Source organism: Talpa occidentalis, unplaced genomic scaffold (genome assembly GCF_014898055.3).
Source record: "Talpa occidentalis isolate TD23 unplaced genomic scaffold, MPIMG_talOcc4v2.1 talOcc4.4, whole genome shotgun sequence".
Classification (NCBI taxonomy): Eukaryota; Metazoa; Chordata; class Mammalia; order Eulipotyphla; family Talpidae; genus Talpa; species Talpa occidentalis.
The window spans coordinates 119,314,210-119,334,708 of record NW_023604295.1 but is presented as its reverse complement, the minus strand read 5'-3'; the positions used below and the strand labels follow the sequence as shown (position 1 = coordinate 119,334,708).

At 38.3% G+C, this 20,499-nt stretch overlaps 1 protein-coding gene across 7 annotated transcripts in view; it reads right to left on the bottom strand.

Annotated features, from left to right (window-relative positions):
* Positions 1 to 20,499, bottom strand: part of PSD3 (pleckstrin and Sec7 domain containing 3) — a 507,571-nt gene that overhangs the window by 29,047 nt on the left and 458,025 nt on the right. For all 7 annotated transcript variants that reach the window (XM_054700957.1, XM_037526196.2, XM_054700961.1 and 4 more), the window contains 2 exons: positions 9,326 to 9,483; positions 6,600 to 6,744 (listed from right to left, as the gene is read on the bottom strand). In XM_054700957.1, coding sequence (XP_054556932.1) covers positions 6,600 to 6,744; positions 9,326 to 9,483 — 303 coding nt within the window. The remainder of the gene's footprint in view (positions 1 to 6,599; positions 6,745 to 9,325; positions 9,484 to 20,499) is intronic.

The window sequence follows — 20,499 nt, the reverse complement described above, 5'->3', positions numbered from 1 at the left end:
TACCTATTTAGTACCCAATACATCAGTCTCTCAGTAAACAGTAGTTGAATAAATGGATGATTAAAAAAAAAAAAATGAGACAGAGTACCAGGTATCTACCCAAAGGACGCAAAAATACTAATTCAAGAGGAAATCTGTGCTCCTATGTTTATAGAAGCACTATTTACAACAGCCAAGATATGGAGACACACAAATGCCCTAGAACAGAAGGGTGGATCAAGAAGATGTGGTGTATATACACAACAAGGGCACTACTTAGCAATCAAAAAAAGATAAACTCATGCCATTTGTGGCAATATGTATGGAGCAGGAAGGAATTATCCTGAGTGAAGTGAGCCAGAAGGAGAAAGATAAATAATGGATGTTTTCATTTATATATACACTATAGAGGCACCAAATAAAGGGTCAGACAATGACAAACTTTAAAACCAACCCTTGAAAACTGACCATAGATCTGAGGGATCCAGGAGGGGAGGGGGAGGGGAGAGCACAGTGGACTATGGTGGAGGGCTGTGGGTGCTTTAGTGGTGGGAGAGTTATGGTGATTAAACCTGAGGGGAGAAATCCTACATTGTGAAAAAACAAACAAGGATATATATATATATATAAAGAAAAAGAAAAAAAAAAGGGAGGGTATCAAGGGGGAGGACTCAGATGGTTTCCTTTGTGCTATTCTGAAAGAGATGATTTAGAAGGTAATGACATTTCTAGGACTGTATTAACAGTTTACAAGTCAGATTGCTACACATTGCAGCCCCATGGAATCCAAGCTGTATGGAATTCTGAATAAAAAACATCTGCCTTTGAATCAGCGTGTGTGGGGAGGGGGGGAGTGGGAGGTGGGGGAGGCTGTTGATGAAAGCACCCCTAGAAAGAGTTTATTTCATCATTTCATGTTTCAGACAGTTTTAAAGACCATAAACAGTGTTTAATGAGTTTTGGCATAATAATTTCAATGTGATTTAATTATGTTTTATTGACTACTTAATAGATGTTTAACACAGACCTCTAAGAAATGAATATGAAATCTATCCATTCTGGAAGTGTGGGCACCATTCTAAGGTGGTGTCGGAAGATTTGGAGTGTATCTGTCGACAAAAATGAGCCTGTTAAGGTCAAATGATGTAATACAAATCATATTTTAGCCAGAACTGTGAAGGATAAATTGGAAAAAGCAAGATTAGAGGAAGAGAAATCTCAAGGGGATAGCCAACCAGAGTTTTCCAAAGTGGGGAATGTGTATCCCTGGCATTGGGAAGAATTTTAACATCACCATTGAGGTATAATTCACATGCCACACAACTCACCTCTTTAAAGTACATGATTCAATTTTTTTTTTTAGTACATTTAGAGTCATGCAACCATCACAATTTAAGTTTATAATATTTTAGTTCCCCTAAAAGAGACCCCTTTGGACTGGAACTGCACAATGTAGATTTCTGTCTCTGGCACCCCTCACTTAGCAGTTTTTCAAGGTTCACCTGTATTTTTCTCAGTACTATACTCCTTTCTATGGCTGAGTGATATCACATTGTAATGGACATATCACATTTTATTCACCCATTCATCAGCTGATGGTCACATCCACCACTGGCTATCACAAATAATGCTGTTATGAACATACGGAGAAAAGCTTTTGTGTGGGTGCATGTTTTCATTCTCTTGATATCTAAGTAGGTGTGGAATTGCTGGGTTACATGTTAATTATTTGATGAACTACCAAACTGTTTTCCAAAACAGCTGTATCATCTTCCCCACCTGCTATGTATGAGAATCCTAATTTCTCCACATTTTCATCAAGTTAGTTTCCCTTTCTAAATTGAAAAAAAAAATTACAGCCATCCAAATTAATGTAAAATGGTATCTCATTGTGGTTTGGATTGGATTTGTAGTTCCCTAAAAATTGATGATATTCAGCTTTTTTTTTTTATGTTGGATTGATAGTAGGATATGTAGTAGATTTTATTTAAAAAATATATGTACTTGAGAATATCTGCTGGAATATTTAATATTGGGGTGGGAGGGTGTAGTTGGGACTCAACTACAAGAGGACGTTCCCCTTTGAAGTCCCACTACTTCTAACCCATCCCACTCATGTGGTCCGGGTACTTCCGTTCCGGGGTGTAACTGTAGGATGCTAGGAGAGGCAGGAAGCAAGCACAGGACTTTCCTTGTTTCAAATGAATGCTCATCACAAGGCCAGACCCTCAACAGTCAGCATTTAGTGATCATCTAGTGATTCACACTTTTACAGGAGAACGGCTGCAACCTGAAGGGAGCAGGACTAGTTATCAGGAGATGGTCATTTGAGTCTCTAGAGGAGCAGTGAAGGGAGGTGGGGACTGTTTGGATGCAGGGTCTTTAGTGAGGCTTCCACAACCTGTCACTGCACATGTGGGCGGCTCAGAAACACATATTCCCAGGCCCCTGGTCTGGACCTGATCAACCGGGGTGGGAGGCAATGTGCATTATGAAGAAGTGCCGAGGTAATTCTTGTGCAGGTCAGAATTTGAAAATGACTGCTTTGGTGAACAGAAAGGGAGGCACTGTGTAGATCCTGAAGAGGGAAGGCATGGAATCCTGAGTTTGGAGAGCTACACCAGAAGGAGGAACAAAACCTAAATTTTTCAAACTAGTCACGCCACCCCCAATAGAAGAAAAATGTGCTCTGGCAACACTGCCATGAAAAACAACTGAAGAAGGTGACTCCTCCTACACAGCAGAGCTGTTCAGAAGAACCACGCTGCACTGACAGTAATCAATTTTAATAATGAAGGCTAATATGTTTTGGACAGAAGACAAGAATAAATTAAAGCAAAGCTCACAAATGACAGGGTGATGAACATTGTGTCTTTAAAAGCACCAAAAAATCTTCTAATTGAACATTTGTTTTTTTCCTAACACTGTTTAACTTTTTTTCCAGCAGGGCATTCACATTGTTGTATGTACATTTCCCATATTAAATGATCCTTAGTGGGTCTGGCTTTTAGGGGAGTCATAGTGAGGTTGGGGTCATACAGAGAAAGGAGAGGTGGTTGGGCTAAAGCAGTGGTTCACAATAGCAGGTGGGTGGAGTTGACTGCAAATGACACATGATGTCTGGAGACATTTCTTTTTATGACAACTGGGGAAAGATATTGGCATCTAATGGGTGGAGGCTGGGGATAATGTTAAACATCCTAAAGTTCACAGGACAATCTCCCACAACAAAGACCCATCCAGGTCAAATATTAGTGGTGCTGAGGTTGAGATTGCTTGGGCTAAGGAATGAGGGCTGGAGAACTCACAAGTTCAAAGAGAGACACTCCAGAATCTGCTGAAGGTGCAGACCAGCAAAGACAATGCCCAGGAGTCTCTATTTGAAACAGAGGCCACCCCAAATAGAGGCCATCCGACTGCAGATGAACTCTTCTCCGCTCTTCTAACATGTTCAATTTTTATGTGTGTTCCTAATTGTCCTATTATACTGTCAAAGGTAAAACCTCTTTTTAAATTTTAGTTAACAAAAATAAGACCTGGGCCAAAACTGTATAGAGCTAGTGATAGAAGAGCATTCTAGAACAATCTACTTATTTTCCAGTTGGAAAACAGGCCTGCAAAAACTTGATGATTTATTTGTACATGAGGAATGCACAAATAAATGCACAAATAAAATGCATCTTACTCTTTTCCAGAGTAATTAACTTCCTCAAAGGGTTTGGTCATCTCGTCTTATGTGACACAGGAGGAGGCTGCTGTATGGTTCTTGCTTTATTTAAAACTGAATCCATCATTTCAGTTGTTATACATAGGCATTTTTTTTGCATCTTTCTGGATGTATGTTCAAACAAATGTCAAAAAATTTATGCATTCTATTATTAGTTCCAGTGTAAGACATTTGTTTAACATAAGAGATTCTGCCTTGGTAAAGGTGCTTTCTTGCCTGGTCTCAGTAAAAACACACAAATAGATAAACGTATCCAACTGCATATTTGAGTGACTTGTATAGTCTATATGGAAATTGGACAGCAGTACATTTTTCAAAGTAGAAAGTAAATACATAGTAATATAGGTTCCAGTGAGGAAAAGGGCAAATGTTGCTTTAAGTGGCATAAAGCTTCCATGACTATGACATGCTTTTTAATGTTCCTCTTTAACTTACCTTTTTCTCCCATTTTTAAAAATGGGAGTTATTGTTGAAAAAAAACAACAACAATCTATTGAAAAAATAACAATTGAACAATCCTGAGTGAAATTAATAGAGCAATATCCAATTTCTGATGGTACTTTTTGCCTCTAGGTGTTCATTTTTTTTTGTCCTTTTACCTTATGTAATATGCATCACTGTTTATATTAAGTACCCCAAATTAAAGTGGGGAAAAACATTTGCTTTAAGAGCTCACATTCTAGTTGAATACATAGGGAAGTTGGCCATACTTTGTGGTCATCAATAATAAGAGAAAAGCCTTGCTTTTCTTTTAGAATATTTATTATCCTTGAAAATGAAATGCCATTCTGCTTTATAAACTGAGCTGGCCTGGACTTTTCTATTAACAGCTTTTATTGGTAGTACATGAGCTACATAATGTAGCCCTGCTTATATGGTGAGCATCTGATTCACATGAATTATAACCATGAATTTACAAAAATAAAAGAATCCTTCCTGAAACCACGTCTCTTCTTACTACAGTTTGCTTTTTATAAACTTATGGCAAGACTGTGCAACCCTGCCTCCACCTCCTTTGGACCCTCCATGCCTTCCCCAAAGAAACCAGAGTGGGTTCTTCCCATCACTCCTGAGACTGGGACCCAATAACCTTCTTACCACGTCACAGTGAAGGTTTTTTGGTCCTAATTTTACCTGACCTCTCTCTCCTTTTCTTAGCACAACATTCTTTTTGCTTTTCTTCTTAATAAACTTTAAAATACTGTTTCTCAGTGTCTGTTTTGGTTTGTTTCTGAGCACCAAGCATGGCAACATTTGGAGGCAGAAAGAAGAAAAGGACCAAGGGAAAGGACTCTGGAAAGAAACGACAGGCGGGAGACCAGGAGAAATCCCTAGAGCCAGGTCAGACTACACAGTCCTGGGGCTCCCCAGGAAGGCAGTCCTACCCTTCCACTGGGCGAACCACATTCTAGACCTCCCAACCACTTCCACTTCTCTCATTTTTTCTATCACTAACTTAGTTTCATTTTCCTCTGCATTACAGAAAGTACTTTAAAACTAGTCTTTCTGCTTCTAGTAGTAGTTTCCTCCCCTTAGTACTTTATATTGTAGATGAGAATCTTTTTTAAAGCACAAATTTTGACCACATTACTTTGCTGCTTAACCTCGTATCCTAAGGATGCTGGGGAACCAAAGTGCACACAAGACCTTCCATTATCTGGCTATTGCTTATATTCACAAAGGAATGTTTCTTTCCTTTTCTCAACACCCAAGTCACACTGATAACTTATATGTGGTTCCTGCATCCCAGGACTTTTCTCCTTTAGGCCATTCTGATCTCCTGCTGGATCAATCTGTCCTTTTACACCTCAACTAACTGTTGCTCACCCTGTAAGCTTTGTGTTAGATGCCACACATGCTCCTTCACCTGCTGGGCCAGGAGAGGTCTGCTCCTCCCACCCCCTGACTCTGGACCATCCTTTCTAACCTCTAATCAAGCTGTGTTATGATTAAATTTCCTGATTTGTATTTCCCAATCCAATCCCAGAAAGTCTGTTTCATTTGCCTTTCTATCACTGATGTAAAGGAGGCACATAATGCATAAATGCATTTATTAAATAAATGTACCATTGATAGTCATGACATATGTAGAGGAGCCAATGAATATCAATACCTGGTTTATCAGAGTCAGAAAAAACTATTTCTATTATTGCACCAGTAAGAAATTTACAAAGACATAAAAGTAGTTTCCAAAATCATTAACTAGTCAACGGCAATAGGGGCACTGGAGAGGGTTTTAAAATTGGCATCTGTGGTTCTTAGAATAGAACTTTAAGAAGGAGAGGGACACAATAGATTGTTAGAGAGATCAATCCAACATCAAGAGAGAAGCTTATGTGAATATATCTGGAACAGAGTTCAATTGCACTTTGCCCCAGCTAGCTAGGAAATCACACACTCCGTGAAGCTTTGTCCTGAGGAAAGGAAATGTGCTACCCATTTGTACTAGGATGAGTGGATCCTTGGACTATTTTCATATTTTTGGCACCAAATACAGCTTGGGATATGAGAAATGCAAAATAAAGTCAACAAAAATGAATGCAAAAAGCTGGTTTCCATGCCAGGATGTCGAACATTAGTTAATCATTTGAAAAACATATGAGCTATTAGCAAAAGCAAAAAATCAGGCCAGTATGACTGACTGAGTAGTCAACTCATATAAATTCTAGAAACAAATTCAAAGTATTTGTCCTAGAAACATTGACTTGGTTGTATGCTTCCTGTGTAAAGTATAAAATTCAGTATATTGCATTTTGCCTCTTTTATACAACAAACCTTCTAGGGCAAGGTCTCACACTCTCTCCAAAATACAGAGTAATAGTCAAATACACATTAATAAGACTGTTTTACAAAATACTTTTTTCCAAGATTAAATACTATTAAAACAATTTACCTGAGTTAATTTTGTTGTAGTAGCAGGCAGAAGGGGTCGACTAAACTTCTTCTGAGACCCAATTGCTGCTGGAAATGGTGGTGCAGAAAACACAGCTGCAACACAATTAATTTTGTTTATCCACCCTTGCATTTCCTCTGGGCTCCTGTGAGAAACAGATATGCTTATATTAGGTTATTATCTTATTACACCATTACACCTTGCCCATTGCTCATTTCTGCTTTAAAGTAGCACACACAAAATCATTTACTCTTCTTGGTGCAATTAATCCATGACAAACTCCATTGGAGATTAACTTTTTAACCGTAGTACCCATGGTAATGAGGGTCCTGGAACTAATGATTATCATAGTGTAAGGCTGTGATTATTCCTCGAGGTAGAAAAGCAAAATCACTTGACATTAAGTATAAACCCCAATTGTCTGCTTGACAGTAGGCTAGGTCAAAAAGTAATTACTTAATTTCTTCCAATCACGTAAATTGACTTTTTAAAAACCCAACAAAGGGATAAATTGATCAGAGTTAAGGTACATCTACTTTGGAAAGCAGTTCTGACACCTCTTTAAAAAGTCAACTATACATTAATCACACAAACCTAGTAATCCTATTTGTAGGTTTATGCAGAGAAATTAAAACATATCATTACGGGTATTGTATGTAAATGTTCATAGAAGCAGTACTTATAATAGTGAAAAAGAGGAAACAACCTAAATGTCTCTCAATTAGTGAATGAAGAAAGAAAATGCTACTCAGCAATAAAGGCATGAAGTGCTGATAGACGCTACAATATGGATGGACACCCAAAACGTTATGCTGAGTGAAAGAAGCCAGACACAAAAGACCACTGATGGTATGATTCCATTTATATGAATCTGGAAACTGTAGAGACACAAACGAGATTAATGGCTTCTAGGCTGGGGGTAAAGATGGGGAGTGACTGCTAAGGGCATGGAGGATCTCTCTGGAGTAATGGAAATGTCCCAAAACAGGATTGCAACTCTGGTTGCATAGTTCTGTAAATTATAAAAAAATCACTAAGCTGTACACTTAAAATATGCAAAATTAAATTGTTTGTGAGGTATACCTCAGTAGGTTGTTTAAAAATTCACATGTGAGGAGGTAGAAATCATCTGATGTCATGATTATACTTCTAATTATGTCACATATATTCATTGAGTCTGACATTTAACAAATATTTGTGAATTATAATGGAATGGTAGAAATAGTCACGAAACAGGACAATTTATCCACCATGTATATAATCAATAATAGGAAATGGACAGAATTATCAGTCAATCTAAAATAATTTCCTTTAGCATTACTTTGAGGCCACACTAACCTAAGATCATTTTAGATATCAACACATGTCTCTCCATTCTGATTTCCTGGCTCTGTTAGCTCAATTGACTACTTTCTGTTATCAATTCTATTTGAAGTAATAACATCTCCTTAGTTACCATATCTGGTATTTTTAAAGAATGCTGGGGAATAGAATATTTTAAAGGATTTTTATGATGAGTAGCTGTAATTACACCATTAGCTATTTGGGGTGGTAATGGTGTTTTACGTCCACATTAGAAAAATCCATGTACCTTGGGTTTCCTTACAGCTTCCTCCTCACCTGATGTCAGCAATTTTAGACCTTCTGGAGTTCCACATCTACAAGTTGCCAGAGGGCCTGCTCTTGTTCTTATTGCTTTCTTTGATCTCACATTGATCAGCAAGCATTCAGATACCTGTGCTCAGTATTGTGATGTCAAATTTTAATTCCAATGCTAGATGTGGTCATTAGGTAGTATTTGTGGGGGTGACTCTGATGTCAAGTTCAGGCTACAAAAGGCATGCCACGGATGGTTAAAATGCTGCCAACACCGATGGTTGCTCCTATTAAAATTCCTGCTCCCAGGGCTCAGTTCTTCACTTTACAAACCTAATATTCTCCATGTAGGATATTCTATTTTAATCCAAAGGCTGTCACCAGACCTCTTAAACTGGCAACCCATCCCATTTCCTTGCTCCAGTGTGATTTTATCTTTTCCTTCCAGCTTAATCATGGACTATTAGAGTTCAGAAGGAAAAAAGACAGAATAAAATGGAAACCTATACTTATCAAAGGGTTTCTTTATGCCAGGCACTGTGTGAGGTCCTTTATATACTTGATCTCTTTTAATTCTCAGAAGAACCTTATGAGATAAACGTATTATCTCCATTAATAACAAGCTGAGGTTCAAAGAGGTTAAAGGACATGCCAGGACAAAGAATAAGGAAATGGTGATTTGAATCCAACTCTATTTTACTCATTGTGTGAGTAGTTGTACACAATATCATATTTTATTCATGAAGATATTAAATTGTAGAGATGGTAAATGGCTGACTAAATGTCATGGGCTACTTTGAAGCAGAACAAGAAACTTGAATCCATTGTGGGTCCCTTGCTGGTGGGTGCCGTATATTAACACAGACCTGAAGGGTGTGATCCTATACCTCTAAATTATATACCGTGTGGTGTATGAATTTTACCTCAATTAAAAAAACAAAACAACGTGGACCCAGGGTTGATATTTCCTTACTCCGGTTTTCTTGAGCAGTCCACCCTCTAGTAAAACTCATTAAGGACTTTTGACTACAATTCAAAAAATTTCCCCTGCAGATTCTGATTCTATTTCTCAGCATAAAGTGGTGCCATGCAAACTAACAAACCAAAGAAACCAAACCAACAAAACTTACTGGGCTTGAAAAAGCAAGACCCTCCAGTCGGCGGTTTTAAGTTTAAGCACATTGGGTTTCTTCTCATAGTCTGTGGCCTTGGATGCCAGTGCATGATGCACACTCACAGCATTTTTCAAATCCTCTTCAGACAGGGCCTTTTCTGGCTTATATTCATCCTACAGACAGATACAAAGGTGACAGAGATGAGACAAAATTTTTACTTCTCTTTTTAAAACCTGAAACTATAACACAAAATTTTTAGAAAATCCATAAAGGTACATGATAAAAGTGAAATGAATGGTAAAAACTCTTTGCTTCCTTGGAAATAAAAGTATTTATAAAAGCATTCTGTTCTTTGAAAAATATGGTCAGAATGAGAAAATACATATTTACTCTTAAGGGGCCTTTAAAAAAGAGCTAGATATAATAAATAAGGTAAACAAGGAAGGCCAAAGACAAAATATCCATCACACCCACTGCATAGTGATTAGAAATGAAACCAGGTCTAATAGTACCAGTGACATGGTTTGAGAAATAAATGTAAAAGTGTTGAGATAGTCATCAGTGTGGTGAAAGCCAAGTTAGAGTGTTCTTTGTGTTAAAGACACCACATTTTCCTGCTTTCTTTTGAGACTAATATTAAAAAAAAAAAAAACCCAAAACAGTAAAATAGAATTATTTCTCCAGTTCCTTGGCTAAAAGAAAGAGAATAATCAGTTAATAATAATCAGTTAATAATAATAATCAGGAAAAAGCTCAGCTCTACTACCATACATTTGAAAAGTGGGAAAATTAATATAAAAAGGAAGGGACCATGTGTGGAAAACATTTTTATTCTTTTTTTTTAAAGATTTATTTATTTATACAAGAACTGGAGTACAGTCAGAGGCACAGGAGGGTGAGAGGATTCACCAGAGACAGAGCAGGGAGCAGAACAGGCAGACGGACCGAAGACACTGCTGAGGGGAGCACCGGGAGAGACAGGAGAGGTCTGCCGGCTCCATGTGGGTTTCTCCGTGGCCAACTGGGAATCAAACTGGCACTGCAGAGGCTGCACAACTCATTGAACTTATAATGGTTCTTTTGAGGCTTTCTTCAAACAAACAAATCCCAACCAGTAAAATAATAAGAATTTAAGATAAACTTGATTGCATCACTATTAGTAGTAGTAGTGGTAGTAGTAGTAGTATATCTAGTAATTTTCATGGACCTAGTAGAATAATAGAGGTCTCAAAACCAATATAAACATAGTAGGCTTAACGTCTGTTATAGGAGATGTTTTTCAGTGCTTAAGGTCTCCCCTCTCATGATGCTACATAAACTCCACTTGTGTACACACACACACACACACACACACCTTACTTTCTAATTAGCAGTAAAAACTTAAAGGAAGACATTGTCTGTTCTCTTATCACAGTCTGGTTTTGCAAATTTTCAAAAAAAAAAAAAATTATACATCCTCCTCCTTTCCTCCTGCCTCAAGCAATTTGAAAGTACTATTGCCACCAATTCAAACTGGGTAGAAGTAAACAGCAGCTGTTGATCCTTAATGATGACTGTCAATGGAGGTTTTCCCTCTAAAATACATAGCAAAAGCCAGAGCAATATAAAGATTACCCCAATTCATACTATTAAATGATGAAATTTGTACTTTGAGATAGCAATAGCAAGTCCATTTTATTAGACCTTAGAGATTAAGAACTGTTGTTGACAATAATGATTTTCTAGAGAGGTGTGAATTTAAAAACAATCTTCTAATACAATGTATTTATATGCATCTGTTCTATAATTCCAATAAATGCATGATGACAATCAAGTTATAAGAGTCCTGTCTTTTATCAATGAGATTTTTCTTTGTGATTTGACATTCCAAAGAGTCACAATTCTCCTCCCAGGGGAATTCCTATTAGAGAGGAGTACCAGCTAGGCAGCAAGACCACTAAGTCCCCTCCAGCCTCATGATCATGCTTTAATGGAACCCAGCTTATCTGAGCATCCACTCAATTCAACCACTTAGTTCTAGATAGGAATCTGGGGAAGATGAATAATGGGGAGTGGGGTGAATGGCTAGGGCCAAATTATCTCACAGAATTTATGTGTTACCTCCATTTTGACATTTTCTTATTTCTAACACATCTGAATTTGAGTTTGCACAGAGGTCAGCCTAGAAATTTGTGTGCTCATTTTGGGTTTTTATCTTAATTCCATCTCACCAGTTTCCTGTGGTTTGCTTTTCTTTTATGAATTAAAGATCATTACTTAGTTCTTTTGTTTTTCATATTACTTAATTAAGAAAGAATTTAAGGCTGTAATTTTTATTCTGAATACAAATTACACATTACTTAAGAATTAAGAGTATTTTTTATTGCTTTCTAGACCAGTTTGTATTTTTTGACTGTAGGGAGTCCAAGTGTTTCTCAAATTTCAAGTACCTATAGTTTTAGGTATTTATCATTATTATATAGTTCTAGTTTTATTGGCTTGTGATCAGACATTGTGCTCTGTAAAATCTATTTTCCCCAAATCCTTTTCCAACTAATGTGTTGATTTTTGTTAATACTTCATATTCTCTGAAGGATGAGTACAATTTATATTCAAGTTTATTGATTTAATTCATCCATGTGCTTTTACTGTTTTTTTGACTAATTCATCCTCTTGCACTGTATTTTAAGTTCTAATAGTTGTTTTACATTTTAGTTGCTATGTTGCTTTGTTTTAGTGAATTTAGGTTTTGTTATCTTCCTTGTAACTATGCACTATTTATTATTCTAAAATGTTTTTTTTTACCTGGTTAGTACAAAATTACATATGATGGAAATAGAAAAGGTTCTTTAAATGCTCTATTTCCCTACTTCTTGTCCACATCAAAATGAACCTTAAAAATACTCTGGGCCTCCCCGGTGGCGCAGCGGTTGAGCGCTGGGTTGCAAAGCTGCCCGCAGCCTCTGCAGCGCCGGTTCGATCCCCGGCTGCTCCCCGGCCACTGGAAGAGGGTCCCACATGGCGCGCAGACCTCTCCTGCCGCCCGCTGCTCCCCTCAGCAGTGTACTTCGTCAGTTTGCCTGTTCTGCTCCCTGCTCTGGCTCTGGTGAATTCTCTCGCCCTCCCACGCTTCTGACTGTACCTAGTGCTTGTATAAATAAACAAACAAACAAATAAATAAATAAAATAAATCTTAAAAAAAAAAAATACTCTGACTTTCCTCCTTTCCACTAATCCTAAATGTTGTTGAAATGGTTTAGTATATTGCAGGGCCTCCCCGGTGGCGCAGCGGTTGAGCGCTGGGTTGCGAAGCTGCCCCCGGCCTCTGCCGCGCCGGTTCGATCCCCGGCTGCTCCCCGGCCACCAGAGGAGGGTCCCACATGGCGCGCAGACCTCTCCTGCCACCCGCTGCTCCCCTCAGCAGTGTACTTAGGTCCTTCTGCCTGCTCTGCTCCCTGCTCTGGCTCTGGTGAATTCTCTCACCCTCCCGCGCTTCTGACTGTACCCAGTGCATGTATAAACAAACAAACAAACAAACAAATAAATAAATAAAACATGCCTCTATTAAAAAAAAAAAAGAAATGGTTTAGTATATTGCAATCTTCTATTTTATTAAAATTATCTTGTATTATATATTTTCTGTTTTAAGAAACTTTATATAAAAATATATACACACATATATAACTTACACATTCCCTGAGTCTCTTTTTCTTCTAGATTTGTTTCCATGTTTTATTGCTTACCTACTTTCTATCTTTTCTCCACCTTGTGGTCTCTCACCTCTTTGCTATTTTCTCTTCTTTCAAGCAGATGGGTTCTTATTTTCAAATATCTCTCAATTTCTTTGACAGCTAGGGAACTGGGTTTAGAAATGCAGTCCTTTTCCATGCAGTAGTCTACAGATGCTATCCTACTGGTTTCTAAGCTTTCTGTTTTACAAAAGTCCAAAGCCAGTCTATTCTATTTTCCTGTTCTTGTATTTCTGTTAGGAATCTCACAGGGGTTTCTTTTCCCCTTAGAATTCAGGAATTTTTGCTAGGTTATGCCTTATTTTTCACCAATCTAGTCTGGGGTTGAAAAATTCCACTCTAATTCTTCCTTATATGATGACGCACTTGGGCTGCTTCACTGTTGCTAACAAAATCTGCTGGAGATAATCAACCCAGTTGTTCAGAGCTGTGTCATCACAGACTCACAGTCTCCAGCTATGGTCATAGTCAATGCCAATCGGCAATACTTTTACACAACCATGATAAATCACTCTGTTCCATTCTGCTAAATGTCCACTACTCTCTTCAACACTACTACTTAGAATTAAAACTATCTAGGCTCAAATTTCTAGCTCTGATATGGCATTTAATGTTTTTGTGCTCTTAGGTTAATTAAACATATCACTTTACTTCTTTGAGAAGTAATTAAATTATCTTCCTCATAAAGCTGGCAGATAAATTAGAAGACGTACTGTTTTTTAAACTCTTAATAATGTTCACAACATAAACACTGAATAAATACTAGTCTGTATAATTTCTAATAAGTTCTTAGTAGAATATAGCTTGATCTTGTTTTCCTAAGGTCAAACTTGTAAATATCAAATATTCTGCTTACATATCTTATAAACACCTATATTTTGTTACTACTTTCAACTTCTTTCTTCCTAAAATAGAGGCTAATCCTGTGTTCTCAGATCAACTTCTACCAGCTTTTCCTAGGATCTTATTTTGTTGGTTATTTTCTTTCTTTTGTATTTTTAATTATTCTTTATCTACTGGCTTCTTCCTCACATTCTATAAATATGCTCAAGGTCACTCATCTTTGTAAGATAATAGTTCCTCCTGAATATTGTTTCTCCTCTGGCTGTCACTCTTTCTTCCTTTATATATGATGGGTTACTAAGGTCACATTAACTGTTTTATATGTTAATTTCCAGTTCATCCTTTAACCGGGGAGTACATTTCCACATGTCATTGAAACTTCTCTGGCAAAGATCAGCTGTGGCTTCCTAACTGCAAAAGTCAGTAGGTTCCTGTTAGTTCTCATTTTCTAGCACCCACAGAGTCAACAACATTCTTGAAATTCTCCCTTGGTGTCTTGTTATAATATTCTTCTGTTTTCTCTACCTCTCTAACCATTGCTTTGGTATCTCCTCTTCAGCCTGTCCTTCAGATGTTAGTTTTGCTGTTGGCCTTATTCTTTCTCAAAGTACCCACTGGGATGATTACAACTCCTCTTAACAGTTAAACTCCCACTGACACTATGATTTTTTTTTTTTTAAGATTTATTTATACAAGTGCTGGGTACAGTCAGAAGCGCGGGAGGGTGAGAGAATTCACCAGAGCCACAGAGGGGAACAGAACAGGCAGACTGACAAAATACACTGCTGAGAGGAGCAGTGGGCGGCAGGAGAGGTCTACACACCATGTGGGACCCTCGCCCGGTGCCCGGGGATCGAACCTGTGCTGCAGAGGCTGTGGGCAGCTTCACAGCCCAGTGCTCAACCGCTGCACCACCAGGGATGCCCGACCGACACTATGATTTCTAACAAACTACTATATGTGAATAAGAAACACAAGATTGAAGATATTTATTCATACTGGACAATTTAGATCTTCACATATCGGAGGAACCATAATTATTGAAACATATTTTCTCTGTTAATACTTCACTTAAAACCAAGTTTAAAGGATGTAATTCTTCAATTGCTCAAATAGTGCACAGCATTTTAAAATGCAACATGCATAGTAGCCTTAAGTAAAAGCTAACAGTAATTGTCAACATAGGATAAAGGACTGATCACAAAAATCTGCAAAGAGCTGATGAGACTCAGCAACAACAAAGAAAATAATCCAGTCAAAAAATGGGCAGAAGAGCTAAAAAGAAACTTCTCTGAAGAGGAAATGCAAATGGCCAACAGACATATGAAAAAATGTTCAACATCACTTGTCATCAGGGAAATGCAAATCAAAACTACCATGAGATACCATCTCACACCAGTGAGAATGGCACATATTAAAAAAACTAGCAACAACAAATGTTGGCGAGGGTGTGGAGAAAAAGGAACTCTCCTGCACTGTTGGTGGGAGTGCAAACTGGTCCAACCACTATGGAGAGCTGTGTGGAGATTTCTGGACCTACTAAACATAGAGCTTCCATATGATCCAGCAATTCCACTCCTAGGTATTTACCCAAAGGACACAGAAACATCAATTCCAAAGAACACCTGCACCCCAATGTTTACAGCAGCACTGTTTACAATAGCTAAGCTTTGGAAACAACCCAAATGCCCAAAAATAGATGACTGGATCAAGAAGATGTGGTACATATATACCATGGAATATTACTCAGCATTCAAAAAAGATAAACACATGCAATTTGCAGCAACATGGATGGCGCTGGAAGGGATCATGCTCAGCGAAATAAGCCGGAAAGAAAAAGAAAAATACCGGATGGTCTCACTCATAGCAGGAATCTAGAAAACTTAAATAAGGGACCAGGAAAATGAATATAAGAAAGTGAAAATCAAAATCAACAAAAAACTATGAACCAGAGACACTTTTTGGGGGGTGGGGGGCGGGAAGGGAAGGATTGGGGTCAGAATGGGGCTTTTGCAATTGTATGGGGGAATATAAAAATAAAATTTATTATTTAAAAAAAAAACAATATATTAAAAAATTTGCTATTTTGAGAACCAAAAAAAAAAAAAAAAAAAAAAAACCTGGAGGAGTGGAAGGTTGTGTAAAAAAAAAAAAAAAAATTTTCAACATGGGATCACTGTACCATGGTTTTTGAAGAGGACTCAATTCTAATGCAGTTTCCTAAACTCTAAGATACATTGCTGCTTACCTTACATTGGAAGATAAACAATGTTTACAATTGAACACGGGATATATTTAACTAGTATTAAATAATAAAATCCAACTAACCAGCTTCATTTTTAAAATTTTTGTTTTTTTTTATTTATGTGTATTTTACATCATTGCTCTTTTTTTTTTAAAGTCCGTTCACCAAGCATTTGCTGAATATTTATGCTATGACAATTTCTGTGCCTGGCAATATACTAAGGGCTATGCCATTGCCTTTGTTGTCCAGTCTGGCGGGAGATATGCCTATTTTTTTTTTTAAAGATTTATTTGTTTGTTTATACAAGCACTGGGTACAGTCAGAAGCACGGGAGGGTAAGAGAATTCACCAGAGCCAGAGCGGGGAACAAAATAGGCAGAGTGATGAAATACACTGCTGAGGGGAGCAGCGGGCACGGCAGGAGAGGTCTGTCATGCCATGTGGGACCCTTGCTGGTGGCCGGGGATTGAACCGGTGTTGCAGAGTCTGAGGCCAGCTTCGCAGCCCAGCGCTCAACCGCTGCGCCACCAGGGGAGGCCCTCATTGTTCATTTTTAAACAATGTTTGCTCCCCCCATCCCTTCTCAGGTATAGTCCCCATAGAATTTCCTTTAACTGACAAAAGATTGAATTGGCTTTATTAAACTATTCATGAATCAGGTAGCATCCTATTTAGCAAGCAGAAAGGAACTACAAAGAGAAGTATAGAATGGAAGCCTTTTAAAGACATGAAGAAGAGAGAATGTTTCAAAATACATTACCTTCCTATGGGGACAGAAAGGGTCTACCAGGTAAATTACCTCATTAATGCTGGTTTTCCTGAAATTACCTCATTAATTACCTCATTTCCTGAAATTACCTCATTAATGCTGGATTTCCTGAAATCCCAGTTTTTCCATTTAAAGGTCACATTTTGAGAGATGTTGAAACTACACTTAGGTTAGGTATTAAGTCTTGGTAAATTGACATGGGGCTTAGCACAAGTGACTCCATATGGGGCTGATTGCCTCTTTCTTTTTTATATTAGGATGAAACTGAAGTCCAGGAATTTTCAAGTCTAGTAAGCTTTCACTTTTCTATAAAACCCCACCAAAATATGTTTGGCATCCAAAACTCTGATTGGATAATGAAGTTTCAAGTTTATAAAAATTGAGCAAAACTCAGGGTAGACTAGCACATTAAGGCTAACAATTGGATTTTAAAAAGTGACTTTATACTACAAAGTTTATCTGACATCGTTATTTTTCATTACTTAAAGTAGAAAGTGTTTAAAGGATGGAATTGGGAAAGAAGAAATAAGGGATAAATGATGATCATAATCAAACCATTTCAAACCTAAGACTCTTTGTTGTACAAGCTAAATGTGAAATAGAGAGCAAGATAAATTCAATTAAGAACTTTTCTATAAGATGCTCTGTGACATCTAATTACTATCTATTTTCTCAAACAAAGTAAGGGTGAAAATGAGGCCTAAAATGTGTTACTCTCTTTTTATGCTCACTGCAATCTACATCTTTTTATCTAGTATGATTCATTAAAACATCCACCACCCTAATAAGCACCAAGAATGTGATTCCACACTGCCACTTATTTAAATTCATTTAAAGCATGAAATAAAATACTTTCTTTTTTTCCCTAAAAAGCATGTTAATTAAGTCTCTTTTGAAGCTGAGTCATAATACATTAACACAAAAATCATCTACATATGCAAAAATAATTGATAACCGTCTGAAAGTTTGTACTTTCAGGTAAAAATAAAGTCCAATTTGGAAAGTGACCAAATTCCAATTGAAATTCATCAATAGCAATTAAAAACATGCCCAGAGTTTTTGAGGTATTGACTTCATGCCTCATTAAAAAGGTGAAATTGCTATACCCACTTTAAAACAAAGTCAAAATGGTCTTAATTTCCAGTGAGAGAATAGATATAGGAGAACTAAGAATGTGTGCTTGCTTGAAGCTATGAGGATATTAACACAAATGTAAGTAATTAAAATAAAACAGAGACCAAGCTGTATTAATTCCTGATTTTTAAAAAGGTACTAAAAGTGTTTTTCATAATGATGACTATCTTATGGAAAAAATTCTAAGTATTTCTGGTTATTTTTCTAAATCATTCAGCTTTATTTTTCTTTTACCAGGCAGCACAGAAAGTGTTCATTTTTTTTTTTTTTTTTAAGATTTACTTATTCATGCATACAAGAACTGGGGTACAGGCCAGATGTGCAGGAGGGTGAGAGGATTCACCAGAGACAGAGCAGGGAACAGAACAGGCAGACTGACTGAAATACACTGCTGAGGGGAGCAGCGGGAGAGACAGGAGAGGTCTGCTGCGCCTTGTGGGTATCTCCCAGGCCGGCCGGGATCGAATCCGCACTGCAGAGGCTGCGGACAGCTTCACTGCACTGTGCTTTATCGCCTGTGCTAACAGCGAGGCTCAATTTATTGACTCTTCTAGGGGAAAAAAAAAGGCTTTTGCTCTGTCCTTGATGTGCTTTAGAAGCTAATGAATACAACATACTCTAATCATTTACAGGTAGCTGTTTACTGATAGAGTACAAAGGGAACACTTTGGTACTGAGAATATGTAAAAGGAGTAACCAGAAAAAGGAGGTGTTAATCAGACTATCATTGTTCCTTTTTAGTAAAAAGGAAACTGACCTGGCACTATTTGAGAATTAACCAGGAAAAAAAGATGTAAATAAGTCCTGCCTTTGAGGGTCAAAGTCCTATTCGTTTAACTGTGGTCTCTATTTAAATATAAAGTGCTTTATTCCCATAAACCTGGAAGGATAAAAGCAATTCAAATGAAGGTATATTTTAGCTCATAACTCAACTAAGCATATATTCAAAAATCACTTATTTAAAAATCAAAAGAGGAACCCAGAGGAAAAGGGAGGGGGGTGCAAATGAACTATGGTGGTGGACTATGGGTGCACTATGGTAATAACACCTGAAGGAGGGACCCTAAATTTTTTTTAAAGATTTATTTATTTATTTATTTATTTATTTATTTTTAAAATAGAGGCATGTTATTTATTTTGTTTGTTTGTTTGTTTTGTTTATACATGCACTGGGTACAGTCAGAAGCGCGGGAGAGTGAGAGAATTCACCAGAGTCAGAGCGGGGAGCAGAGCAGGCAGAAGGACCGAAGTACACTGCTGAGGGGAGCAGCGGGTGGCAGGAGAGGTCTGCGCGCCATGTGGGACCCTCCTCTGGTGGCCGGGGAGCAGCCGGGGATCGAACCGGTGCTGCAGCTGCGGGCAGCTTCGCAACCCAGCGCTCAACCGCTGCGCCACTTGGGAGGCCCTTATTTATTTTTTATACAAGAACCAGGGTACAGGCCAGATGCGGGGAGGGTGAGAGGATTCACCAGAGACAGAGCAGGGAACAGAACAGGCAGACTGACAAAATACACTGCTGAGGGGAGCAGCGGGAGCGACAGGCGAGGTCTGCCGCACCATGTGGGACCCTCGCCGGCTGGTCGGGATCAAACCGGCACTGCAGAGACTGCGGACAGCTTCACAGCGCTGCACTCAACCGCCTGCGCCACCGGGGAGGCCTGGGACCCTAACTTCTAAAATACAAGTAATGATGTAAACCAACATTAACCCAATAAAAGATTTTTTATCTTTAATTTTTTATTATTTTTTAAAAGCTTTATTTTTATTTATTTATACAAGAACAGGGGTACAGGCCAGATGCGTGGGAGGGTGAGAGGATTCACCAGAGACAGAGCAGGGAACAGAACAGGCAGACTGACGAAATACACTGCTGAGGGGAGCAGCAGGCGAGACAGGAAAGGTCTGCCACGCCATGTGGGATTCTTGCTAGCCGGGATCGAACCTGCGCTGCTGAGGCTGCTGACAGCTTCACTGTGAGGTGCTCAACGGCCTGCGCCAGGGAGACCCAAAAGATTTTTTAAAAATGGGGAAAAAATCAAATACTTGATTCAAAAATCATAAAATTTTAAAGCTGAAAGAGTCCAAAGAAAAACTTCAACACAATGTTTTTATTAATTTGTCCGGTTAACATGTACATGCTGCCCATTTTCCATACCATCATGATGGGGAGGTGCTGGCCTGCAATAGGGGGTCTTACTTTGTTAGCACTGAAACACTTTACATATTTTTTTTAAAAAAATTATTTATTTATGCATACAAAAGCTGGGGTAGAGGCCAGAGGTGTGGGGGGTGAGAGGATTCACTAGACACACAGTGGGGAACAGAACAACCGAAGTACACTGCTGAGGGGGAGCAGCGGGCAAGACAGGAGAGATCTGCCGCGCCATGTGGGTTGCTCCCTGGCAGGCCCGGATCAAATTTGTGCTGCAGAGGCTGTGGATTGCTTCATAGTGCTGTGCTTAACCCTTTG